The sequence below is a fragment of the Salvelinus namaycush genome, chromosome 1 (assembly GCF_016432855.1).
Source record: "Salvelinus namaycush isolate Seneca chromosome 1, SaNama_1.0, whole genome shotgun sequence".
Classification (NCBI taxonomy): Eukaryota; Metazoa; Chordata; class Actinopteri; order Salmoniformes; family Salmonidae; genus Salvelinus; species Salvelinus namaycush.
In genome coordinates, this window is record NC_052307.1 from 45803792 (window position 1) to 45825257 (window position 21466).

Sequence of the window (21466 nt, forward strand, 5' to 3'; positions counted from 1 at the left end):
GTTTATACTTGCGTACTATTGTTTGTACAGATGAACGTGGTACCTTCAGGCGTTTGGAAATTGCTCCCAAGGATGAACCAGACTTGTGGAGGTCTACAATTTTTTTTCTGACATCTTGGCTGATTTCTTTTGATTTTAACATGATGTCAAGCAAAGAGGCACTGAGTTTGATGGTAGGCCTTGAAATAAATCCACAGGTACACCTCTCCAATTGACTCAAGTTATGTCAATTAGCCTATCAGAAGCTTCTAAAGCCATGACATCATTTTCTGGAATTTCACAAGCTGTTTAAAAGGCACAGTCAACTTAGTGTATGTAAACTTCTGACCCACTGGAATTGTGATACAGTGAATTATAAGTGAAATAATCTGTCTGTAAACAATTGTTGGAAAAATGACTGTGTCATGCACAAAGTAGATGTCCTAACCGACTTTCCAAAACTATAGTTTGTTAACAAGAAACGTGTGGTGTGGTTGAAAAATTAGTTTTAATGACTCCAACCTAAGTGTATGTAAACTTCTGACTTCAACTGTAAGTAGTACAAGTTATTTTTCGCTTACCAAGCAGAGGCACGTGCTCTTGCAGGACGGCACACTGCTTGTGGTCCCTGGTCACTACTCGCCGGTTCCTGTCCTCCATGTCGGCCACTGCAGTGTTGACCTGCTCCAGTCTGAGTGTGTGCTGGGCCAGAGAGCTCTCCTCAACCTGGCTCTGGGCCTGCAGTTCCTGGAGCCTCTGCCGCTGCCTCTCCTCACGCTCTTTGGCCTCACATTGCAGCTCCCGCGCACACTACACACACACACAGAAATGACTGCTTCCTCCATTGCACTTAAGCAGCAGTTTTAGGTTTGAAACGTTGTGAACCAATACAGCTATGGAGCCATTGAGTATACAGTTGTGGCAAAAAGTTTTGAGAATTACAAATATTAATTTCCACAAAGTTAGCTGCTTCAGTGTCTTTAGATATTTTTGTCAGATGTTACTATGGAGTACTGAAGTATAATTAAAAGCCTTTCACAAGTGTCAAAGGCTTTTATTGACAATTACATGAATAAAAAGTTGATAAAAAGAGTCTTGCATATTTGCAGTGTTGACCCTTCTTTTTTAAGACCTCTGCAATCCGCCCTGGCATGCTGTCAATTAACTGCTGGGCCACATCCTGACTGATGGCAGCCCATTCTTGAATAATCAATGCTTGGAGTTTGTCAGAATTTGTGGGTTTTTGTTTGTCCACCTGTCTCTTGAGGATTGACCACAAGTTCTCAATGGGATTAAGGTCTGGGGAGTTTCCTGGCCATGGACCCAAAATATCGATGTTTTGTTCCCCGAGCCACTTAGTTATCACTTTTGCCTTAAGGTGCTCCATCATGCTGGAAAAGGAATTGTTTGTCACCAAACTGCTCCTGGATGGTTGGGAGAAGTTGCTCTCGGAGGATGTGTTGTTACCATTCTTTATTCATGGCTGTGTTCTTAGGCGAAATTGTGAGTGAGCCCACTCCCTTGGCTGAGAAGCAACTCCACACATGAATGGTCTCCGGATGCTTTACTGTTGGCACTACACAGGACTGATGATAGCGCTCACCTTGTCTTCTCCGGACAAGCTTTTTTCCGGAAGCCCCAAACAATCGGAAAGGGGATTCATCAGAGAAAATGACGTCGTCAGCAGTCCAATCCCTGTACCCTTGGCAGATTATCAGTCTGTCTCTGATGTTTTTCCTGGAGAGAAGTGGCTTCTTTGCTGCTCTTCTTGACACCTGGCCATCCTCCAAAAGTCTTCGCCTCACTGTTCGTGCAGATGCACTCACACCTGCCTGCTGCCATTCCTGAGCAAGCTCTGTATTGGTGATGCCCCAATCCCGCAGCTGAATCAACTTTAGGAGACGGTCCTGGCGCTTGCTGGACTTTCTTGGTCGCCCTGAAGCCTTCTTCACAACAATTGAACCGCTCTCCTTGAAGTTCTTGATGATCCGATAAATGGTTGATTTAGGTGCAATCTTACTGGCAGCAATATCCTTGCCTGTGAAGCCCTTTTTGTGCAAAGCAATGATGACGGCACGTGTTTCCTTACAGGTAACCATGGTTGACAGAGGAAGAACAATGATTCCAAGCACCACCCTCCTTTTGAAGCTTCCAGTCTGTTATTCAAACTCAATCAGCATGACAGAGTGATCTCCAGCCTTGTCCTCGTCAACACTCACACCTGTGTTAACGAGAGAATCACTGACATGATGTCAGCTGGTCCTTTTGTGGCAGGGCTGAAATGCAGTGGAAATATTTTGGGGGGATTCGGTTCATTTGCATGGCAAAGAGAGACTTTGCAATTAATTGCAATTCATCTGATCACTCTTCATAACATTCTGGAGTATATGCAAATTGTATAGGCCTATTTCACTATGGCTGCGCCTAAAAAAGTGCAGTTTTTGACCAAAGTAATGCACTATACAGGGAAAAGGGTGCTATTTCAGACTACGACTTATTGGCAACAGTGTATGGTGTCTAAATCTTGCCCTGTCATGTTACTTGTAGTTGAGTCTGCCTCTCAGCCAGGTCAGTGTGCAGCTCCATCAGCCTGTGCTCCAGCCGCTCAGCTCTCCGTTCATCCTCCTCCAGCTGCTTCCTCGCCTCCTGCTCCTCCCGCACGACACTGTCCCGGACCATGACCAACACTCGCACCTCCTCCTCCAGCATCTCTAATTGCAGTTTTTGCTCTTCCACCTGCTCCTTCCGACCACTGAAGATCTCAGACTCCCGGTATAGCTGTTGCTGAGTGGCTGCCGTGTTTCGTTCCATCTTCTGCCTGAAGGATAAGATGAGATAAGATAAAATAATGACTTTATTATCCCCGTGGAGAGATTTTGCTTCCGGCTCGTGTGCATACATTAAAACATATCATCAAGCATAGACAAAGGACATATCTTCTAGAAAATTAAAGACAATAAATACAATAATAGAAAAAGTGCAGTTTGTGAGTGATTCATACCTGTGTGTGTGAGCCTGTCTCTGCTCCTGTCTCAGCTGGCCCAGCTCTGCATGCAGCCTGTTCAGCTCAGCCTCAGCCCCCCGCGCCCCGTCCTCCGCCGCCTCCAAGCACCGGTCGGCGTGTGTCCGTCTGGCCTCCAGGTTCCGGCATTGCTCCTCCAGCCTGTTCCTCTCCCTGGCGGCCTCCTCCGCCTGCTCCCGGACTCCCTGCGCCTCCTCTTTTAGCTCCATCCGGTCCTGCTCCGCCAGCCTCCTCTGGAGCTCGCCCTCAGACTTCTGGCGCGATGCCTCCTGCTGCAGCGCCTGCAGCTCCACGCGCACCTGGGGGAACACACAGAGAGACATAAAATACACACACAAAAAAACAAAAAAAAAGTGTAAACACCCACTTGTCTGTGTACACATTAAATGGCACTATTTCGGACAAGAGCCCTATGAGCCCTGGTCAAACGTAGCGCACTAAATACGGATAATAATATAACATTTTGGTAATCTCAGTCCATGTGAATCAACAAATCACAGCACATACAGTGTATTCGGAAAGTATTCAGACCCATTGACTTTTTCCACATTTTGTTACAGCCGTATTCTAAAATGTATCAAATAGTTTGTTCCCCCTCATCAATACCCCATGATGACAAAGCAAAAACAGGTTTTTAGAAATGTTTGCAAATTCATAAAAAAATAAAAAACGGAAATATCACATTTACAAAAGTATTCAGACCCTTCACTCAGTACATTGTTGAACCACCTATGGCAGTGATTATAATCTCGAGTCTTCTTGGGTATGACGCTACAAGCTTGGCACACCTGTATTTGGGGAGTTTTTCCCATTCTTCTCTGCAGATACTCTCAAGCTCTATCACGTTTGACAGGGAGCGTCGCTGCACAGCTATTTTCAGGTCTCTCCAGAGATGTTCGATCGGGTTTGAGGACATTGAGACTTATCCCAAAGCCACTCCTGTGTTGTCTTGGCTGTGTGCTCAGGGTCATTGTCCTATTGGAAGGTGAATCTTCACCCCATTCTGAGGTCCTGAGCGCTCTGGAGCAGGTTTTCATCAATGATCTCTCTGTACTTTCCTCCTTTCATCTTCCCTCGATCCTGACTAGTCACCCAGTCCCGTCCGCTGAAAAACATACCCACAGCATGATGCTGCTACCACCATGCTTCACCGTAGGGATGGTGCCCGGTTTCCTCCATACACGACGCTTGGCATTCAGGCCGAAGAGTTCATTCTTGGTTTCATCAGACCAGAGAATCATGTTTCCTATAGTCTAGTCCTTTAGGTGCTTTTTGGCAAACTCCAAGCGGGCTGTCGTGTGCCTTTTACTGATGAGTGGCTTCTGTCTGGCCACTACCATAAAGGCCTGATTGGTTGAGTGCTGCAGAGATGGTTGTCCATCTGGAAGGTACTCAAATCAAATCAAATGTTATTTGTCACATGCTCCGAATACAACAGGTAGCCCTGTTATTTACGAAATAAACAAAAGTAAAAAATAATAACATCAGCGTAAAAAAAAAAAAAGAGTGGGGGGGTTAATACAAATAGTCCGGGTAACCATTTGATTAGCTGTTCAACAGTCTTATGGCTTGGGGGTAGAAGATGTTAAGATGCATTTTGGACCTACACTACCGTTCAACAGTTTGGGGTCACTCAGAAATGTCCTTGTTTTTGAAAGAAAAGCACATTTTTTGTCCATTAAAATAACATCAAATTGATCCAAAATACAGTGTAGACATTGTTAATGTTGTAAATGAGCTGGCCATAGCCTGGTTCCTCTCTAGGTTTCTTCCTAGGTTCTGGCCTTTCTAGGAAGTTTTTCCTAGCCACCGTGCTTCTACACCTGCATTGCTTGCTGTTTGGGGTTTGAGGCTGGGTTTCTGTACAGCACTTTGAGATATCAGCTGATGTAAGAAGGGCTTTATAAATGAATTTGATACGGCTGATCTTAAATGGAATATATACATAGAAAATGGCCAGAAACAAAGAACTTTCTTCTGGAACTCATCAGTCTATTCTTGTTCTGAGAAATGAAGGCTATTCCGTGTGAGAAATTGCCAAGAAACTAAAGATCTCCTACAACGCTGTGTACTACTCCTTTCACAGAACAGCGCAAACTGGCTCTAAACATAATAGAAAGAGGAGTGGGAGGCCCCGGTGCATAACTGAGCAAGAAGACATAAGTACATAAGAGTGTCTAGTTTGAGAAACGGATGCCTCACAAGTCCTCAACTGGCAGCTTCATTAAATAGTACCCGCAAAACACCAGTCTCAACGTCAACAGTGAAGAGGCGACTCCAGGATGCTGGCCTTCTAGGCAGAGTTGCAAAGAAAAAGCCATATCTCAGACTGGCCAATAAAAATAAAAGATTAAGATGGGCAAAAGAACACAGACACTGGACAGAGGAAGATTGGAAAAAAGTGTTATTGACAGAGGAATTTAAGTTTGAGGTGTTTGGATCACAAAGAAGAACATTCGTGAGATGCAGAAAAATGAAAAGATGCTGGAGCAGTGCTTGACGCCATCTGTCAAGCATGGTGGAGGCAATGTGATGGTCTGGGGGTGCTTTGGAGGTGGTAAAGTGGGAGATTTGTACAGGGTAAAAGGGATCTTGAAGAAGGAAGGCCATCACTCCATTTTGCAACGCCATCCTCCTACAACAGGACAATGACCCAAAGCAGCTCCAAACTATGCAATAACTATTTAGGGAAGATGCAGTCAGCTGGTATTCTGTCTATAATGGAGTGGCCAGCACAGTCACTGGATCTCAACCCTATTGAGCTGTTGTGGGAGCAGCTTGACCGTAAGATACGTAAGAAGTGCCCATCAAGCCAATCCAACTTGTGGGAGATGCTTCAGGAAGCATGGGGTGAAATCTCTTCAGACCACCTCAACAAATTGACAACTGGAATGCCAAAAGGTCTGCAAGGCTGTAATTGCTGCAAATGGAGGATTCTTTGACAAAAGCAAAGTTTGAAGGACACAGTTATTATTTCCCCAAAATGTTTTAATCATTATATATAACCATGTCAGCATATTGACTATATTTCCTATTCTTTTGCAACTCATTTCATGTATGTTTTCATGGAAAATAAGGACATTTCTAAGTGATCCCAAACTTTTCAACGGTAGTGTACATTTGGTGCTGCGGTACTGCTTACCGTGCGGTAGAAGAGAGAACAGTCTATGACTAGGATGGCTGGAGTCTTTGCCAATTTGTATGGCCTTCCTCTGTCACCGCCTGGAATAGAGGTCCTGGATGGCAGGAAGCTTGGCCCTGGTGATGTACTGGACCGCACACACTACCCTCTAGCGCCTTGCGGTCGGAGACCGAGCTGTTGCCATACCAGGCGGTGATGCAACCAGTCAGGAAGCTCTCGATGGTGCAGCTGTAGAACGTTTTGAGGATCTGAAGACCCATGCCAAATCTTTTCAGTCTCCTGAGGGGGAAAAGGTGTTGTCGTGTCCTCTTCACAACCGTCTTGGTGTGTTTGGACAATGATAAATTGTTGGTGATGTGTACACCAAGGAACTTGAAGCTCTCAACCTGCTCCACTACAGCTTCGTCGATGACAATGAGGGTGGGCTCGTCCCTCCTTTTCCTGTAGTCCACGATCATCTCGTTTGTCTTGATCACGTTGACGGAGAGGTTGTTGTCCTGGCACCACACTGCCAGGTCTCTGACCTCCTCCTTATAGTCTCATCGTTGTCGGTGATCAGGCCTACCACAGTGCTGTTGTCGGCAAATTAATGATGGTGTTGGAGTCGTGCTTGGCCACGCAGTCATGGGTGAACAGGGAGTACTGGTGGGGACTGAGCATGCACCCCTGAAGGACCCCCGTGTTGAGGGAGGTGTTTAATCCCAGGGTCCTTAGCTTAGTGATGAGCTTTGAGGAAAATATGGAGTTGAACGCTGAGCTGTTGTCAATGAACAGCAAGCATTCTCACGTAGGTGTTCCTTTTGTCCAGGTGGGAAAGGGCAGTTTCATCTGTGGATATGTTGGGTTGGTATGCAAATTGGAGTGGGTCTAGGGTTTCTGGGATGATGGTGTTGATGTGAGCCATGACCAGCCTTTCTAAGCACTTCATGGATGCAGACGTGAGTGCTACGGGTCGATAGTCATTTAGGCAGGTTACCTTGGTGTTCTTGGGCACATGGACTATGGTGGTCTGCTTGAAACATGTAGGTATTACAGACTCAATCTGTAATCCGTCTGGTCCTGCGGCCTTGTGAATGTTGACCTGTTTAAAGGTCTTACTCACATCGGCTATGGCGAGCGTGGTCACACAGTCGTCCGGAACAGCTGGTGCTCTCATGCATGTTTCAGTGTTGCTTGCCTTGAAGCGCGCATAGAAGTTGTTTAGCTCGTCTGGAAGGCTGGTGTCACTGGTCATCTCACGGCTGGGCTTCCCTTTGTAGTCCGTAATAGTTTGCAAGCCCTGCCATATCCGACAAGCATCAGAGCCGGTGTAGTAGGATTCAATCTTAGTCCTGTATTTACCCTTTGTATGTTTGATGGTTCGTCTGAGGGCATAGCGGGATTTCTTTTAAGTGTCTGGGTTAGAGTCCCGCTCCTTGAAAGCAGCAGCTCTACCCTTTAGCTCACTCTGGATGTTGTCTGTGAACCATGGCGTGTACACACGGTCACTGTGGGGACAACATCATTGATGCACTTATTGATGAAGCCGGTGACTGATGTGGTATAGTCCTCAATGCCATTGGAGGAATCCCGGAACATATTCCAGTCTGTGCTAGCAAACAGTCCTGTAGCTTAGCATCTGCGTCATCTGACCACTTCCGTATTGAATGAGTCACTGGTACTTCCTGCTTTAGTTTTTGCTTGTAAGCAGGAATCACTAGGAAAGAATTATGGTCAGATTTGCCAAATGGAGGGCGAGAGAGAGCTATCTATGCCTCTCTGTGTGTGGAGTAAAGGTGGTCTAGAGTTTTTTTCCCACTGGTTGCACATGTAACATGCTGGTAGAAATGCATTAAAGTCCCCCGTCACTAGGAGCACCGCCCCTGATTTTTTTGTTTGTTTCTTGCATTTTCTTGTTTGCTTATGGCTTTATACAGCTCATTGAGTGCGGTCTTAGTGCCAGCATAGATTTTTGGTGGTAAATAGACAGCTACGGATTACCTACTCATCGAAGAATTCTAACAAAGGCACCCGGACCTGCGTCCCCCTGTATCGGCGTCTTCTCTTCATGCGAATGACGGGGATTTGGCTATGGTCTGGTATCTAGAGTAAATCCTTTGCGTCCGACTCGTTAAAGTAAAAAAGTCTTTGTCCAGTTCGAGGTGAGTAATCATTGTTCTGATAGCCAGAAGCTCTTTTCAGTCATAAGAAACGGTGGCTGAAACATTATGTACAAAATAAGTAAAAAAACACAAAATAGCACAATTGGTTAGGAGCCCATAAAACGGCAAACATCTCCTCCTGCGCCATTATATATCTCCCATCTCCACAGAGGAACTCTGGAGCTCTGTCAGAGTGACCAATGGGTTCTTGGTCACCTCCCTGACCAAGGCCCTTCTCCCCCGATTGCTCAGTTTGGCCGGGCGGCCAGCTCTAGAAAGGGTCTTGGTGGTTCTAAATTTCTTCCATTTAAGAATGATGGAGGCCACTGTGTTCTTGGGGACCTTCAATGCTGAAGAAATCTTTTGGTACCCTTCCCCAGATCTGTGCTTCGACACAATCCTGTCTTGGACCTCATGGCTTGGTTTTTACTCTGACATGCACTCTCAACTGTGGGACAGGTATGTGCCTTTCCAAATCATGTCCAATCAATTAAATTTACCACAGGTGGACTCCAATCAAGTTGTAGAAACATCTCAAGGATGATCAATGGAAACAGGATGTACCTGAGCTAAATTTCGAGTCTCATAGCAAAGGGTTCAAGTCTCATAGTAAAATACTTATGTACATAAGGTAATTCAGTTTTTTTGTCATTATGGGGTATCGTGTGTAGATCGATGAGTGAAAAAAGTATTTATCCATTTTAGAATAAAGCTGTAACGTACCAACATGTGGAAAAAGGGAAGGGGTCTGAATACTTTCCGATTGCACTGTATTGATGGGTGCACTTCCTGCTTTTACTTCCTGCTTTGCTCCTTTGGGTAAACTCACAATGGCCGCCAGTCCACCCATTATACCATAATTGACTTGAATGAGGATGCCCATTCTATTTCTATGGCAGCACATGCAGTCAAGAGTGGAGGAAAATGTGCACCAAATCATTTTTACTATTCAAACTGTCACAGCCCTCAATAAGGTGCCATTTGAGATCCAGTCAGCGTTACGAGTGACCTCTGACCTGCTGCAGGCTCTCCTGACTCCTCTCCAGCTGGTCCAGGCGCTGGTCATGCTGCAGCTTCACCGCCTGCAGCTCCTGGCCAGTCATCTGCAACATCTCCAGAACGTGCTTCAGCTCTGCACATACACATATGCACACAGCCAGGCACACACACACACATGTGCAAGCACAAACACACACAATGACACACAGTCATCAAACTGCATAACTCTATAAGGTTACTACTATGTAGTAATACATAAGCATTGAAGTGCAGAGTAACCTCATGGTTCATGGTCTTATGCCATGTCCACACTTTCTGATTCTTGGGCTGCACTCGCTTTCCCGCTGTAACCACACGTGGCAGATCTTGCACTAATAATAATTTGGACATAGTTTTACTCTTCTATACTGTTCATATAGTTATTGGGATGTCTGTACCTTGCTATCATTAGGCTTTTGGCCGTAGCCTGAGTGCCAGTTTGTTTGTGCCATCACGCCAACTCCTTGTCACTTATTGCCATTGTCATGACGTTGGCCTGGGGGTAGGTTTATGACAGTCATAAATACCTCTTTCCCCCTTTTTCTCTCTCCCTACTATAACTGATGTGACATAAGAAAACCCATTGGTTAACATAGAGATTCTGGGAACATCAGAAGTTGGAGGGGGAAATGAACTATATTCTGGTAATCCGACCAACTGAACATATGCGGTGGTACTTAAGATATATTATGTCAGTTCGGTTGCCCTCTGACACATTCTCATCAATGATAGAATGACATAAACTCTACTGTGGAAAGTCTAAACGTCAGAGGTATCGGATTCACATGGAATTGTTGTTTAATTCAAATGTTTGAATATGAAATTATTTGTGAAGAGATGAAATGTAATTTTAGCTTCCAAATGAGAGATTTGGGTTTTCATAAGTTTGGCCTCTGCTCAACCAGTGGCCCGCCCCTGTGAAGAGACATGGGTTACAAACTTTTCAGACACACCCCTCTCCCTCCACTATAAAAGCCATTGACAAAAATATAACTTCCTGTTCCGGGTACATTTAGGATGACGATCCGATGTCAGAATGGTTCAGATAATAACTACAGAACTAAGCCAACATCAGCATGGACTTTGGTTGTAAATGGTATGAACTTTGAACTCGTATTCACTACAGAAGTGATACCTCCTAGCCGTTGAGTTAGCAACAGCTGCTACAAACGCAGGTTAGGAAGGACAGTCAGAGTATCCCGTCTACTACACATCGACGTTACTCCAACGTATCCAGTGACCACCAGAGACATTCGTTAAAGGACAGAGGACTCGGGTTGGCGATACGGTCTTCCATCTACCACCAACCTACTGAAGCGCAGCTCAGAGTAAATATTTATTGCATTTTCCTTCTTCAAATGGGCGGTAATTTAGAATGCATAAGATACTGTATTTACGATAACACAGCTCGCCTATGTTCCAGTCTCCCGCTCTTTCACTAAAACTCAGTCCCTTCCCTTTGTGTAACAAGCTGTCATATCTATTCCGCCCGCTAGGGACGTTTTTCTTTATGACGGCAATTTGTGATCAAGTTATGATTTAATTGTGTATGTGTGATTCTGTGTAATTAGTTAGGTATTTAGTAAATAAATAATTAAACCCAATTTTGTATTGCTGATTCAACTTGTTAGCCAGGATTCTTGCAGATAACCAAGGATTTACCACTTTCAGATGAGACTGAATAAAATGACGATTAATGTGACTGCTATGGATGTAAAATATTACTAAATCTTTAAGAGTTTATTCGGAAGATAACAGCTCTATAAATATTATTTCGTGGTGTCCCTCTCTAGTTAATTATATTTACATGATTAGTTCAATCAGGTAATATTAATTACGGAGAAATTATTTTATAGAATAGCATGTCATAGCAATTAATCTGGCATAGCCAAAGACACGACACCATGCAAACATGTTTGGCTTGACAATGAGCAATGGAGTTAGCAAGAGCACAAACAGATCTTGGACCAGGCTATTTAGGGTCTGGGCCTTGAGCAAAACCCTCTGACCGTGTCAATCTAGGTGAGAACTAGGTGAGTTAGCTGTGTGTGACTCGTGCTAGGGCTGGTTACCTGCTTTGTGCTTGTTGATCTGTAAGTGGACACTTTGTAGGATCTCCTCTTCCTGACCTCCCTGCTGTTTGAGTGCAGCCACGCTGGCCCTCCTCTCAGTCAGCTGGGCCTCCAGCTCACCCTTCTGGACATAGAGCGCCTCTACATCCCCACGCAGCACCTACATACACACACACACAGTTACATACAAAGTAATTTGAACTACTAATTGGTCATTGGCACATTATTGATACAAACAGGTCTGTGACTATCGAACCGGCTATGAATATCGGTGTGCATTTAAATGAGGCTAACGTGGTTACCGGCAAGTGCCCCTAGTGACCCTCCCTGACATGCCAGTTGAAGGAGTGCTGCATGTTAAGCTGAACCCAAGAAAGGCATTTGATTAGTTTGATGTGTTGCGAGGTGTCACTTATTTACACCGGTTCTCCACCCCATTTTAGCTCATTTTGGCCATAGACTTCACCAGGCTTCCCGATTCTCATTGAGGCTAAGTGTGTTGTGACCCCTTTAAATAAAATTTGACTTGACATTGTGACAGAAAAACTAAGAATGTCATTGCAATACCTGAATGTTGAGTTGCTCTAGCTCGCTCCTGCATTGGGCGAGGGTGCTCTCAGACTGTTTGCAGGTTTCCAGCAGTGCGACCTCCTTGCTCTGGGTCTCCTGAAGCTGGCTCCGGAGGGCCTCCAGTCGCTCACTGGCTCGTTTCACCTTCTTGTTGACCTCTTGGAACACCAGGTCGCGGGCAGCCACCACCTCCTCCACCCTCTGTAGAGTGTCTCCCTGCTCTTCCTTGCGTCTCCTCAGCTCCTGGAGATCCTCCTGCAGATCCCTGAGATGCTGTTTGGCCTCCACCAGCAAAGAGGCGCTGTCCCGATTGCGGAGTTCCAGCTCCTCCAGCTCCTGCTCTGTGTCGGCGAGCCGCTTCCGGGCCTCAGTTTGCTGCTGGAGAGTCGCTTTGGTCTACACAGGGTCACATGAAACAGTCTGTTACAACACTACTGGCTAATGATACAAGAGATGGTACTACAGACAAATATCACCATTCACCAGCAACAAAGTCTTCAAATGTAAGACGGTCAGTAATTCAACTATAATATTTTAAACCAGAAGGGCAGACTATCAAGCTGCTGATAACCAACTACTGCACCCCCCTCCCCCTTAAATGAAGGGGGCTATTTATGTCCACCCGTAAATGTACCCCCCTCGCTACATTCTGCCACCCAAGAGGTAATAAGAATATGGCAGTGTATATTCGACTGGCAGAAAATGAATGGTGGTGGACGGCGGTATGCTAACATTAAGTTATTTATTTCGACCCCTATGCCTAAGCGTACGTTTTCTTCTTCCGGTCGAATATACACTTCCTAATAACATTATATATGTGATATATGTCAATATATGTGACCTTGGTCCTTGTGTCCTTCAAGCTGCTCTGAGCCTCCAGCAGCAGTCGGTCTGCCTCCCTGAGTTCAGCCCTGCGGCGGAGCAGGGTCTTCTCCAAACAGCCTACTTCATCCAGCAGAGCCCCGTGGTGCCGCAGGGACTCCTCCACAACCTCTGACCCCCCTCGGCCCTCCAGCATCTCCCTGAGGAGACACACACATACCTGAGCAAGATGTCCCCAAGTTGGTCTTTTAGTCTCCCAAAAAATATGATGTACTGGACTGCAGGGTTGGGGTCAATTCAAATTGAAGTCAGTCAATTCAGGAAGTGAACAATAATTCTAATCCAATAATTGAAAAAAGTGTATTTCTTTTCAATTACTTCTCAATAAGCTTAAAAGGAGAAGTTATTTATGTCAAAAGTTATTCCAATTTTGGACTTTTTTATTCAAATCACTTCCTGAATTGACTGACTTCAATTCGAATTTACCTTAACCCTGCTGGACTGTGAGAGCTGAGGGTTACCGTACCTGCGGCGGCGAAGTTGGCTTAAGGCTCTCCGGAGCTCTCTGAGCTCCAGTCTGAGCTGTGTGCGCTGATCCTGGTACCTGAGCACATCCCTCTCCACATGGGCCTGCCTCTCCTCCTCCCCTGGGCCCTGGCTGCCACGTGGCTGTTCCTCCACCAGCTGCTCCAGCCTGGCCAGCTCCCTTTCCTGACGGACGGACAGACGAACGAACGGATACACACACACTTTTATGGCTTACATGCTGACCACACCGCCCCCCATCGCGTGAGCAAGCGCTGCAAAATAAATGTACACATACATGTTATTCAATCATTGCACCAACACTGCTCGCGAGGGTCTGCAAAGCCAAGCGCTAAAGTAGAACTTGGTTCTATTTTGACGTTTGACACGCTGCAAGTCCCGCCTCTCCCATCTCCTGATTGGTTTTTAGGAGCATATACCCACATGGGTGATTGAAAGATGAACAGAGGTCCACACTTCAGTCCAGTTGGTGGTGGGAATGCACCTTAAAGTTGGTTGCCAACCACCATATAAAGTCCAAAGAAGAAGAAGCCTGAAGGAGGAGAGATTACTAGAAACAAACTCATTTTACCCTTTTATCTGTGGATTGATTGTCGGAGTTGAGGACCTTATGCATTTCAGGTAAAATAACAACTCAATGTTTATATCCCAGGACAAATTAGCTAGCAACAGCAAGCAACCTAGCTAAATCGGTTCCATTTCCTTCCATGTCAAATTATCCTGGTATGGTTACTGGCCCAATGTCCAATGACATAGGTAATAGCTGTTTCGCCTTAGAATTGTGCCCGTTACCCCGCTAAATGTGATACTTTCCTGTCGCAAATTTAGCCAATTTCTCATCGTAAGGAATCAGTGATATTTAAGCGCTGGTATCTATTAGAAAGTTGTGTAAGACGTGGTCTCCCTTCACATAAAAAAAGTAATCTCTATGAACCACTATTGATTTAACCGAGGCCATACACCGCTATGTGAAAGTTTCCTGTCCCACTGCTTTCAGGAGTATTTGCTGCTGCTGTTTTGACAAAGATGCAAATGCTTGCATCGCAGCATCCCCTCGAATGCAGCAGGTGCAGTAGTCTCCATTACCACTCTACACTCATTCTTCCAATGACCAACGGCCCCACATCTAAAACAGGGATCTGTCCCCCTACACTTTAAAGTTTTTTCATTCTTGTTTCTTTGTCTTACCTTGGCCATTAAAACCACTGTTAGTGACTTTCACTGTGGCAGTAACCCCTTGCATGACTGCGAAGTGAGCTGAATTGTACTCAACTAGTATTTGAAAGCATCCTGCTCTATATCATCCACTACCCCCTCAATTGCCGTTTTGATCACAGCTTTCAAACCTGCCATCAAAGCTGACGTACAAATTCTATCAATGTTCCCACGTACCCAGTCTTTTTGTAGTGGAGTACATCTACTCATTTTGGTTTTATCGGTTATACTCTTCTGTTGATAAAACGGCGACATCAAAACATTTGTATATTGAGCTTGCGATTTCTCATTGATGTCATTGTGCCAGACCACAACAGCAACTAGTCTAAAGAAGGCCAGTTTTATTGCTTCTTTAAGCAGGACAACAGTTTTCAGCTGTGCAGGCATAATTGCAAAAGTGTTTTCTAATGATCAATTAGCCTTTTAAAATGATAAACTTGGATTAATTAACAAAACCTGCCATGTAGATATACCATTAAAAAAATCTGCCGTTTCCAGCTAAAACAGTCATTTACAACATTAACAATGTCTACACTGTATTTCTGATCAATTTGATGTTACTTTAATGGACAAGAAAAATAGCTTTTCTTTCATTAACAAAATAGTGGTGGTGGTGTATATATAAATATTTATCAAAATTATATATGGGGGATTGGAAATGATGCAGACAATTACATTGATGGAAGCTACAATCTATCCGCAATATTAAAACTGATCCACCCCCTGGTAGTATATATATATACTGTATATTTATTTAAGTGATGCGGGCAATAAACTGTTCCTTCTTCCTTAATGTGACCTGACCTCAGCCCCCTTCCTCACTAAACCACATCAGTGATTGCCCATCCTTTACTCAATACATGCCAACCTTAATTGCCTCCACCATATACATTCGTCTTACAGATAACCATTAACTGCTGGTGTAGAAACCAGACTATGGCACTCAATATTTCAAGAGGATACCTGATAATTAACAATATTTTAAGTTTCGGAGTCAGAACCCAGAACCCATGAATGCTTTTCGACCTGTCCCCAAATTAATATTTCAGAGTTTGTTTTGATATTTCAACCTGCGTGTCCTGATCGCGTCTGGTGTGGGTGGACAAAATCAACATGCGCGCGATGGCGGACGCGCACGAGCGGTGTGGTCAGCATGTTAGAGCTCCGGAGTCAGTAGAGCACAGTGTTGTGGAGCACTCGGATACAGATACTATTCATTCTGACATGTGGCCAGAGTAAGGAATGGCGTCTCTGGGACGTTCAGCATTCTGAACGCCACCCATGTTGGAGCCAGAGAAAAAAGGCATCTGTAAGTCGAGGGCATCATTTTAGTTAATGCATTTTCAATATCATCTTAATTCACCCTCTAGTGGTCATATCGTAGATTAGCCCAGTGCTTTCCAATCCTGGTCCTGGGGACCCAAAAAGGGTGCAACTGTTAGATTTTGAGTAATTCAAATCATCAAAGGCTTGATGATGAGCTGGTTAGATGAATCAAGTGTGTTAGTGCTAGGTCTAAAAGCGGAAATCTTTGGGTCCCCACGACCAGGATTGGGAAACACTGGATTAGTCCATTCAAACCATTAGGAATCATCATCTCATCCATGTCACCCACCATCTCCTTGTGCCCTGGTATGTTGCAGTGGAGCACCCCGGTGGGGAGGCTGACTCCGAGCCAGGGCCCAGAGAGGCTGCTGGGGCCATAGACCAGGTGGGCCCCCTGTGGTGGAGACCCGTAGATGACCGTCCCGGGACTGACCGCCAGGCTGGCCGCAGGGGGGGCATAGATCACAGAGCCAGGGGGCAGGGGCGAACCGTCGGGCAGCATGGTGTAGATGGCCGAGCCAGGGGGATGGCTGAATTGATCCCCAGTCCCCATCCCAGAGGAGCTGCAGTCTGCCACATCGCTCTCACCACTACTGTCCCTCGCCTCACCTGAGGGGTCAAGCACACGCAGACACATACACACACATACGGATACACACCGATGCACACATACACCGATCCGTGCACACACACGTTGATGTGTTGACTCTCACGGTTTGCTGTATCGTAGTGTAACTACAGAGGTCTCAGAGGAAAATTGCAATGTGCCTATACATACCTCTTCCTTTGGAAGTGTGTGAGGATGTGTGCACCGGAGGGGAGTAGACCCAGCATTCCCCTTCAGGCTGGGGACCTCTATCCCTGCTGACCCCCTTGCGCCTGCTGCTGTGGTGCCCCCTGTCAGGCGAAGAAGGATACTGCGACCCTAGACCTGAATCCTGAGTGCCCTGAGAACCTAAACTGTGAGCCTGACGGAACAAGGAGAAACAGACAATAAAACTATAGTATATTAGTCCTGTACAATATCAGCCTTAAGCCTAATTTATACCAAATGCAATATAAGAACTACAAATAGCTATGCAAAAACGACAATCCTGCGTAATTGTGTAGGAAAAATACGCAAAGGTGTACAGCCCCGCAATTATAAACTCGACACAAGTAAGCAGGATCACCATTTTGCGGTCTTGCGTTGCATATATACAGTATAACTTAGGCTTTAAACATACTACATTTAAAACACAACTCCTCTGGCACCAAATGACCGATCTGCACGAAACTTGATCTGTGGACCAATGTCTCCCAACGCAACAATTTCTAGGCTAGTATGTCAAACATACTGACCGATAAACATTCATGTGGGCGTGGTCTAGCACATAAATTCATACAGATCAGACACCGATATTTGAATTGTACCAAAACTTGGTGTACATATTCCAAACACTGTCAACACTCAACATATGCAAGCACATTCAGATCTACCACACGGTGGCGCTATAACAGGCACATGTTTATATCTCTTGCGTTTGGCTGCATGGTGGCACTGTTAGACAGGAAAAAGCGTTAATGCAAGCTCATGTTGTTTTATCGTGACTCTTGGAAAATTTTGCCTTTCATTCTTTAGAGTCTAAGGTGTTGGGGGGAGGGGGGTGCTAAGCTGACATGGAATTGTTTTAAGATTGTCATAGTATGGATAATTTAACTATTTGGTTGTGAATATTAGAATATAAAATATTGATTTTGGCCTTTAAAAAGAAACAAGGTTTTGAAGTGTCTGTCCTAAATCTAGGAGATAATAAGAAAAAACTCAGGAAGAAAAACTTCAAATTAGTGGATTCGGCTATTTCAGCCACACCCGTTGCTGACAGGTGTATAAAATCGAGCACACAGCCATGCAATCTCCATAGACAAACATTGTCAGTAGAATGGCCTTACTGAAGAACTCAGTGACTTAACATGGCACCGTCATAGGATGCCACCTTTCCAAGAAGTCAGTTGGTCAAATTTCTGCCCTGCTAGAGCTGCCCTGGTCAACTGTAAGTGCTGTTATTGTAAAGTGGAACCATCTAGGAGCAGCAACGACTCAGACGCGAAGTGGTAGGCCACACAAGCTCACAGAACAGGGTCGACGAAAACTGAAGTGCGTAAAAATTGTCTGTCCTCGGTTCCAACGCTCACATTCATGAAATGGGTTTCCATGGCCAAGCAGCCGCACACAAGCCTAAAATCACCATGCGCAATGCCAAGCGTCGGCTGGAGTGTTGTAAAGCTCGCCGCCATTGGACTTTGAAGCAGTGGAAAAGCGTTCTCTGGAGTGATGAATGACGCTTCAGATCTGGCAGTCCGACGGACAAATGTGGGTTTGGCAGATGAAAGGAGAACGCTACCTGCCTAAATGCATAGTGCAACTGTAAAGTTTGGTGGGGGAGGAATAATGGTCTGTAGCTGTTTTTCATGGGTCAGGCTAGGCCCCTTGACGCTGCAGCATAAAATGACATTCTAGACAATGCTGTGCTTCCAACTTAGTGGAAACAGTTTGGGGAAGGTCTGTTTAAGCATGACATTGCCCCGGTCATGACTCTCCTATGAAGATCTGAAGAATCAGGTTACAATGGGTCCGCTCTACAGCGCCCTCTCCCTCCCGCAGAGGGAGAGAGGGGTGAAGTTGGCCGTTTTATGACGCTCGTAAATACCAGCAGGAACTCTCTCACTCCCATACAATGAAAGGGAAGTTAAAAATCCCTTCGTTACTACAGAGAGAGATTTTGTAGTACTGTGACATCCAAGATTGGATAACGAAACAATATTTCTGTAATCCAAACAGTTGGAAGGATCCGTGGGTACTTAAAGAACAATTATGTCAGATCAGTTGTTGTTTTAGGATCTCATTAAGGATGGTATAACATAACTGTATCTCTGAATGTGTATATTTCCCAGTTGTCAGGTTTACATCCAAATGTTGTGGAACTTCTAGGATTAAATATGAAACTCTTTGTGAGAAGACGAAATGTGATCTTGGCCTTCTAAATAAATAAAACGTTTTTCATGTAAAGTTTATCCAGTCAGTAACCACGCCTATGTCAGCACAGACATTATGCCAAACGTAATGGAACACCCTTTATCTCCAAGTGTTTAGAAGGACTCGCTGAAGAATTAACATATTAGACCAAAACACGCCTGGTTGCTGCCATTCAGTCTGCAGCTGTTTAAGCACTCTTAGGTCTAGTAAACTCGACCGAGAACCACCGGGTGGTACTCTGAAAGAACCATTCTAAAGCACATTCCCCTATCAAACGACCAGTGGTACGTCTAACGTATCCACTATAACAGAGCCCGCTGAGCAATCTACAACTACGAAAGACTTTGATCTCTGGTGGACAAACCAGAGACTTTCTGTCGAATTACTCCCCAGACGGACCGGCGATTTCAACAGAGAGACAAGACATACACACGTAAATATGTACATTGCAATTATTTTCGAATGAGCAGCCGTTCATGTGCAAAGTATTCACATTTCCATGAGCATAGTTATCAGCTGTATGTACGACAGTGAAGTCCTTAGTCTCTTCTCCCGCTCTTTCTTGCATGCCCCTCCCTTCTCATTTTTGTAACAAGCCATCATATCGGGTTAGTCCACTAGGGACTTTTCATTGCCTTGTGTAGTTATCAACCCCTAAACTATCCTGTTTGTGTGTTTATGTAATTCTGTGTGATTATTTAGTTAGAAAATAAATAACACAATTTGTATATCGCTGATTCATCATTTATGCTAGGGTTTATGCTAGGGTTCATGCAGATTTGAAGTTGATGTTCGGAATTAGACTGAAGGTAAATAAGAATTAATGAATTGACTGATGTAAGAGATCTTTATCTTTAAGAGATAATTCGGAAAACAGTAACTCGTTATATAAACTTTTTCCGTGGTGCCCCAGATTACTACTTAATTAATTGTTAAATGGTTAATTTAATCGCGTAATAATTAAACGTAGTTCATTGATTTTATAAAATAATATTCAAACACATTAATGACAGCAAAGACACGACACCCCCGTGTACAATGCGAAGTCCATACAAAAATGGTTTGTCGAGATAGGTGTGGAAGAACTTGACTGGCCTGCACAGAGCCCTGACGTCAACACCATTGAACACCTTTGGGATGAATTGGAACCCTGAATGCGAGCCAGGCTTAATCGCCCAACATCAGTGCCCGACCTCACTAATGGTCTTGTGGCTGAATGTAAGCAAGTCCACATACTTTTGGTCATGTTGTGTACTTAACCCCTTATTTTGGGTAGTCACAAAACTACATTCATACTTCCATTAGTTAAAAAAAAAACGCTACTGGTTACCTTCAGACGTGTCCCGGGACACTTGTCAGGGTCGAATGGGCAAAACAGAGAACACCTTAAGTTTGTAGTCCAAACAATTTGGATGCTACAGACGTTTACACGAGAAGACCGATTTTTAGGATGTCTCATGGTCTGACAAACACCGCTCTAGCTCTGCCACCTTTCACCAGACGCGGAAGTGCGACGTCGGCCGATGCGGTGGACTGAGACCCATCCAATGCATCCATCTCTCTTTCTTTGACAGATTTTGATGGGGATTCTTTTATTATGTTTCTTAGATTGACACACCGGTGCGTCAATCGACTCTAGGGGGTTAAAGACGTGCATCCATAGATGCTATATACCAAATGTTGTACCAATCTGACCAGCAGTTCAGGTGAAGATGTTTAAAGTAGTCAATATCATAAACCAATGTCCAAAATACATCAATAGCATATTGCATGATCTGGTTGATTTTGAGTTCTATTACTTGCCTAGTGTGGTAAGGAGTACAGAAGTAGCTCATCCTAAGGCAATGTGTCCAAATAGTCCTGATGGCGGCACAGTGGGCGCACAGCTTGAACCTCGGCATTGCAGCTTTCATCTTAATGGTAACACTCTACTTGACACCCTGTGTCACCCTGCATCCCACTGCTGGCATGCCTCTGAAGCTAAGCAGGGTTAGTCCTGGTCGGTCCCTGGATGGGAGACCAGATACTGCTGGAAGTAGTGTTGGAGGGCCAGTAGGAGGCACTCTTTCCTCTGGTCCCCCCCCAAAATATCCCAATGTCCCAGGGCAGTGATTCGGGACATTTCCCTGTGTAGGGTGCAGCCTTTCGGAAGGGATGTTAAACGGGTGTCCTGACTCTCTGTTGTCACTAAAGATCCCATGGCACTTATCGTAAGAGTACGGGTGTTAACCATGGTATCCTTGCTAAATTCCAAATCTGGCCCTCAAACTCAGTCAACTCATACGGTCATAACCATGCCTTAACAGCTGTTATAATATAGTCATAACACAGTTGACATATATTGCATTATTTTATGGCTGGTTGTCAAAACCCACCACACAAGGCAGAGCATTTCATTAATATTTTTTTGAAATAGACCATATTAAATTATCATTGTAATTGCACTCACATTGATGTCAGACACACATCTACCCCAGTGCTCTGTTGCTGATGACTGGGATGAATGCAGGAGCATATTTCAGGAGCAGGACAAGACACACTGTTTTTGACTGATGACTGATATAAGGGCATGTTGGT

At 44.7% G+C, this 21466-nt stretch overlaps 1 protein-coding gene across 1 annotated transcript in view; it reads right to left on the minus strand.

Moving 5' to 3' along the window:
- cntrl (centriolin) overlaps positions 1-21466 on the minus strand; it is a 98424-nt gene that overhangs the window by 14869 nt on the left and 62089 nt on the right. Inside the window, exons 20-29 of the mRNA XM_038989469.1 lie at positions 16652-16841; positions 16163-16482; positions 13313-13497; positions 12806-12986; positions 11962-12360; positions 11395-11554; positions 9301-9416; positions 2981-3300; positions 2521-2797; positions 561-789 (exon numbers count right to left, since the gene is read on the minus strand). Coding sequence (XP_038845397.1) covers positions 561-789; positions 2521-2797; positions 2981-3300; positions 9301-9416; positions 11395-11554; positions 11962-12360; positions 12806-12986; positions 13313-13497; positions 16163-16482; positions 16652-16841 — 2377 coding nt within the window. The remainder of the gene's footprint in view (positions 1-560; positions 790-2520; positions 2798-2980; positions 3301-9300; positions 9417-11394; positions 11555-11961; positions 12361-12805; positions 12987-13312; positions 13498-16162; positions 16483-16651; positions 16842-21466) is intronic.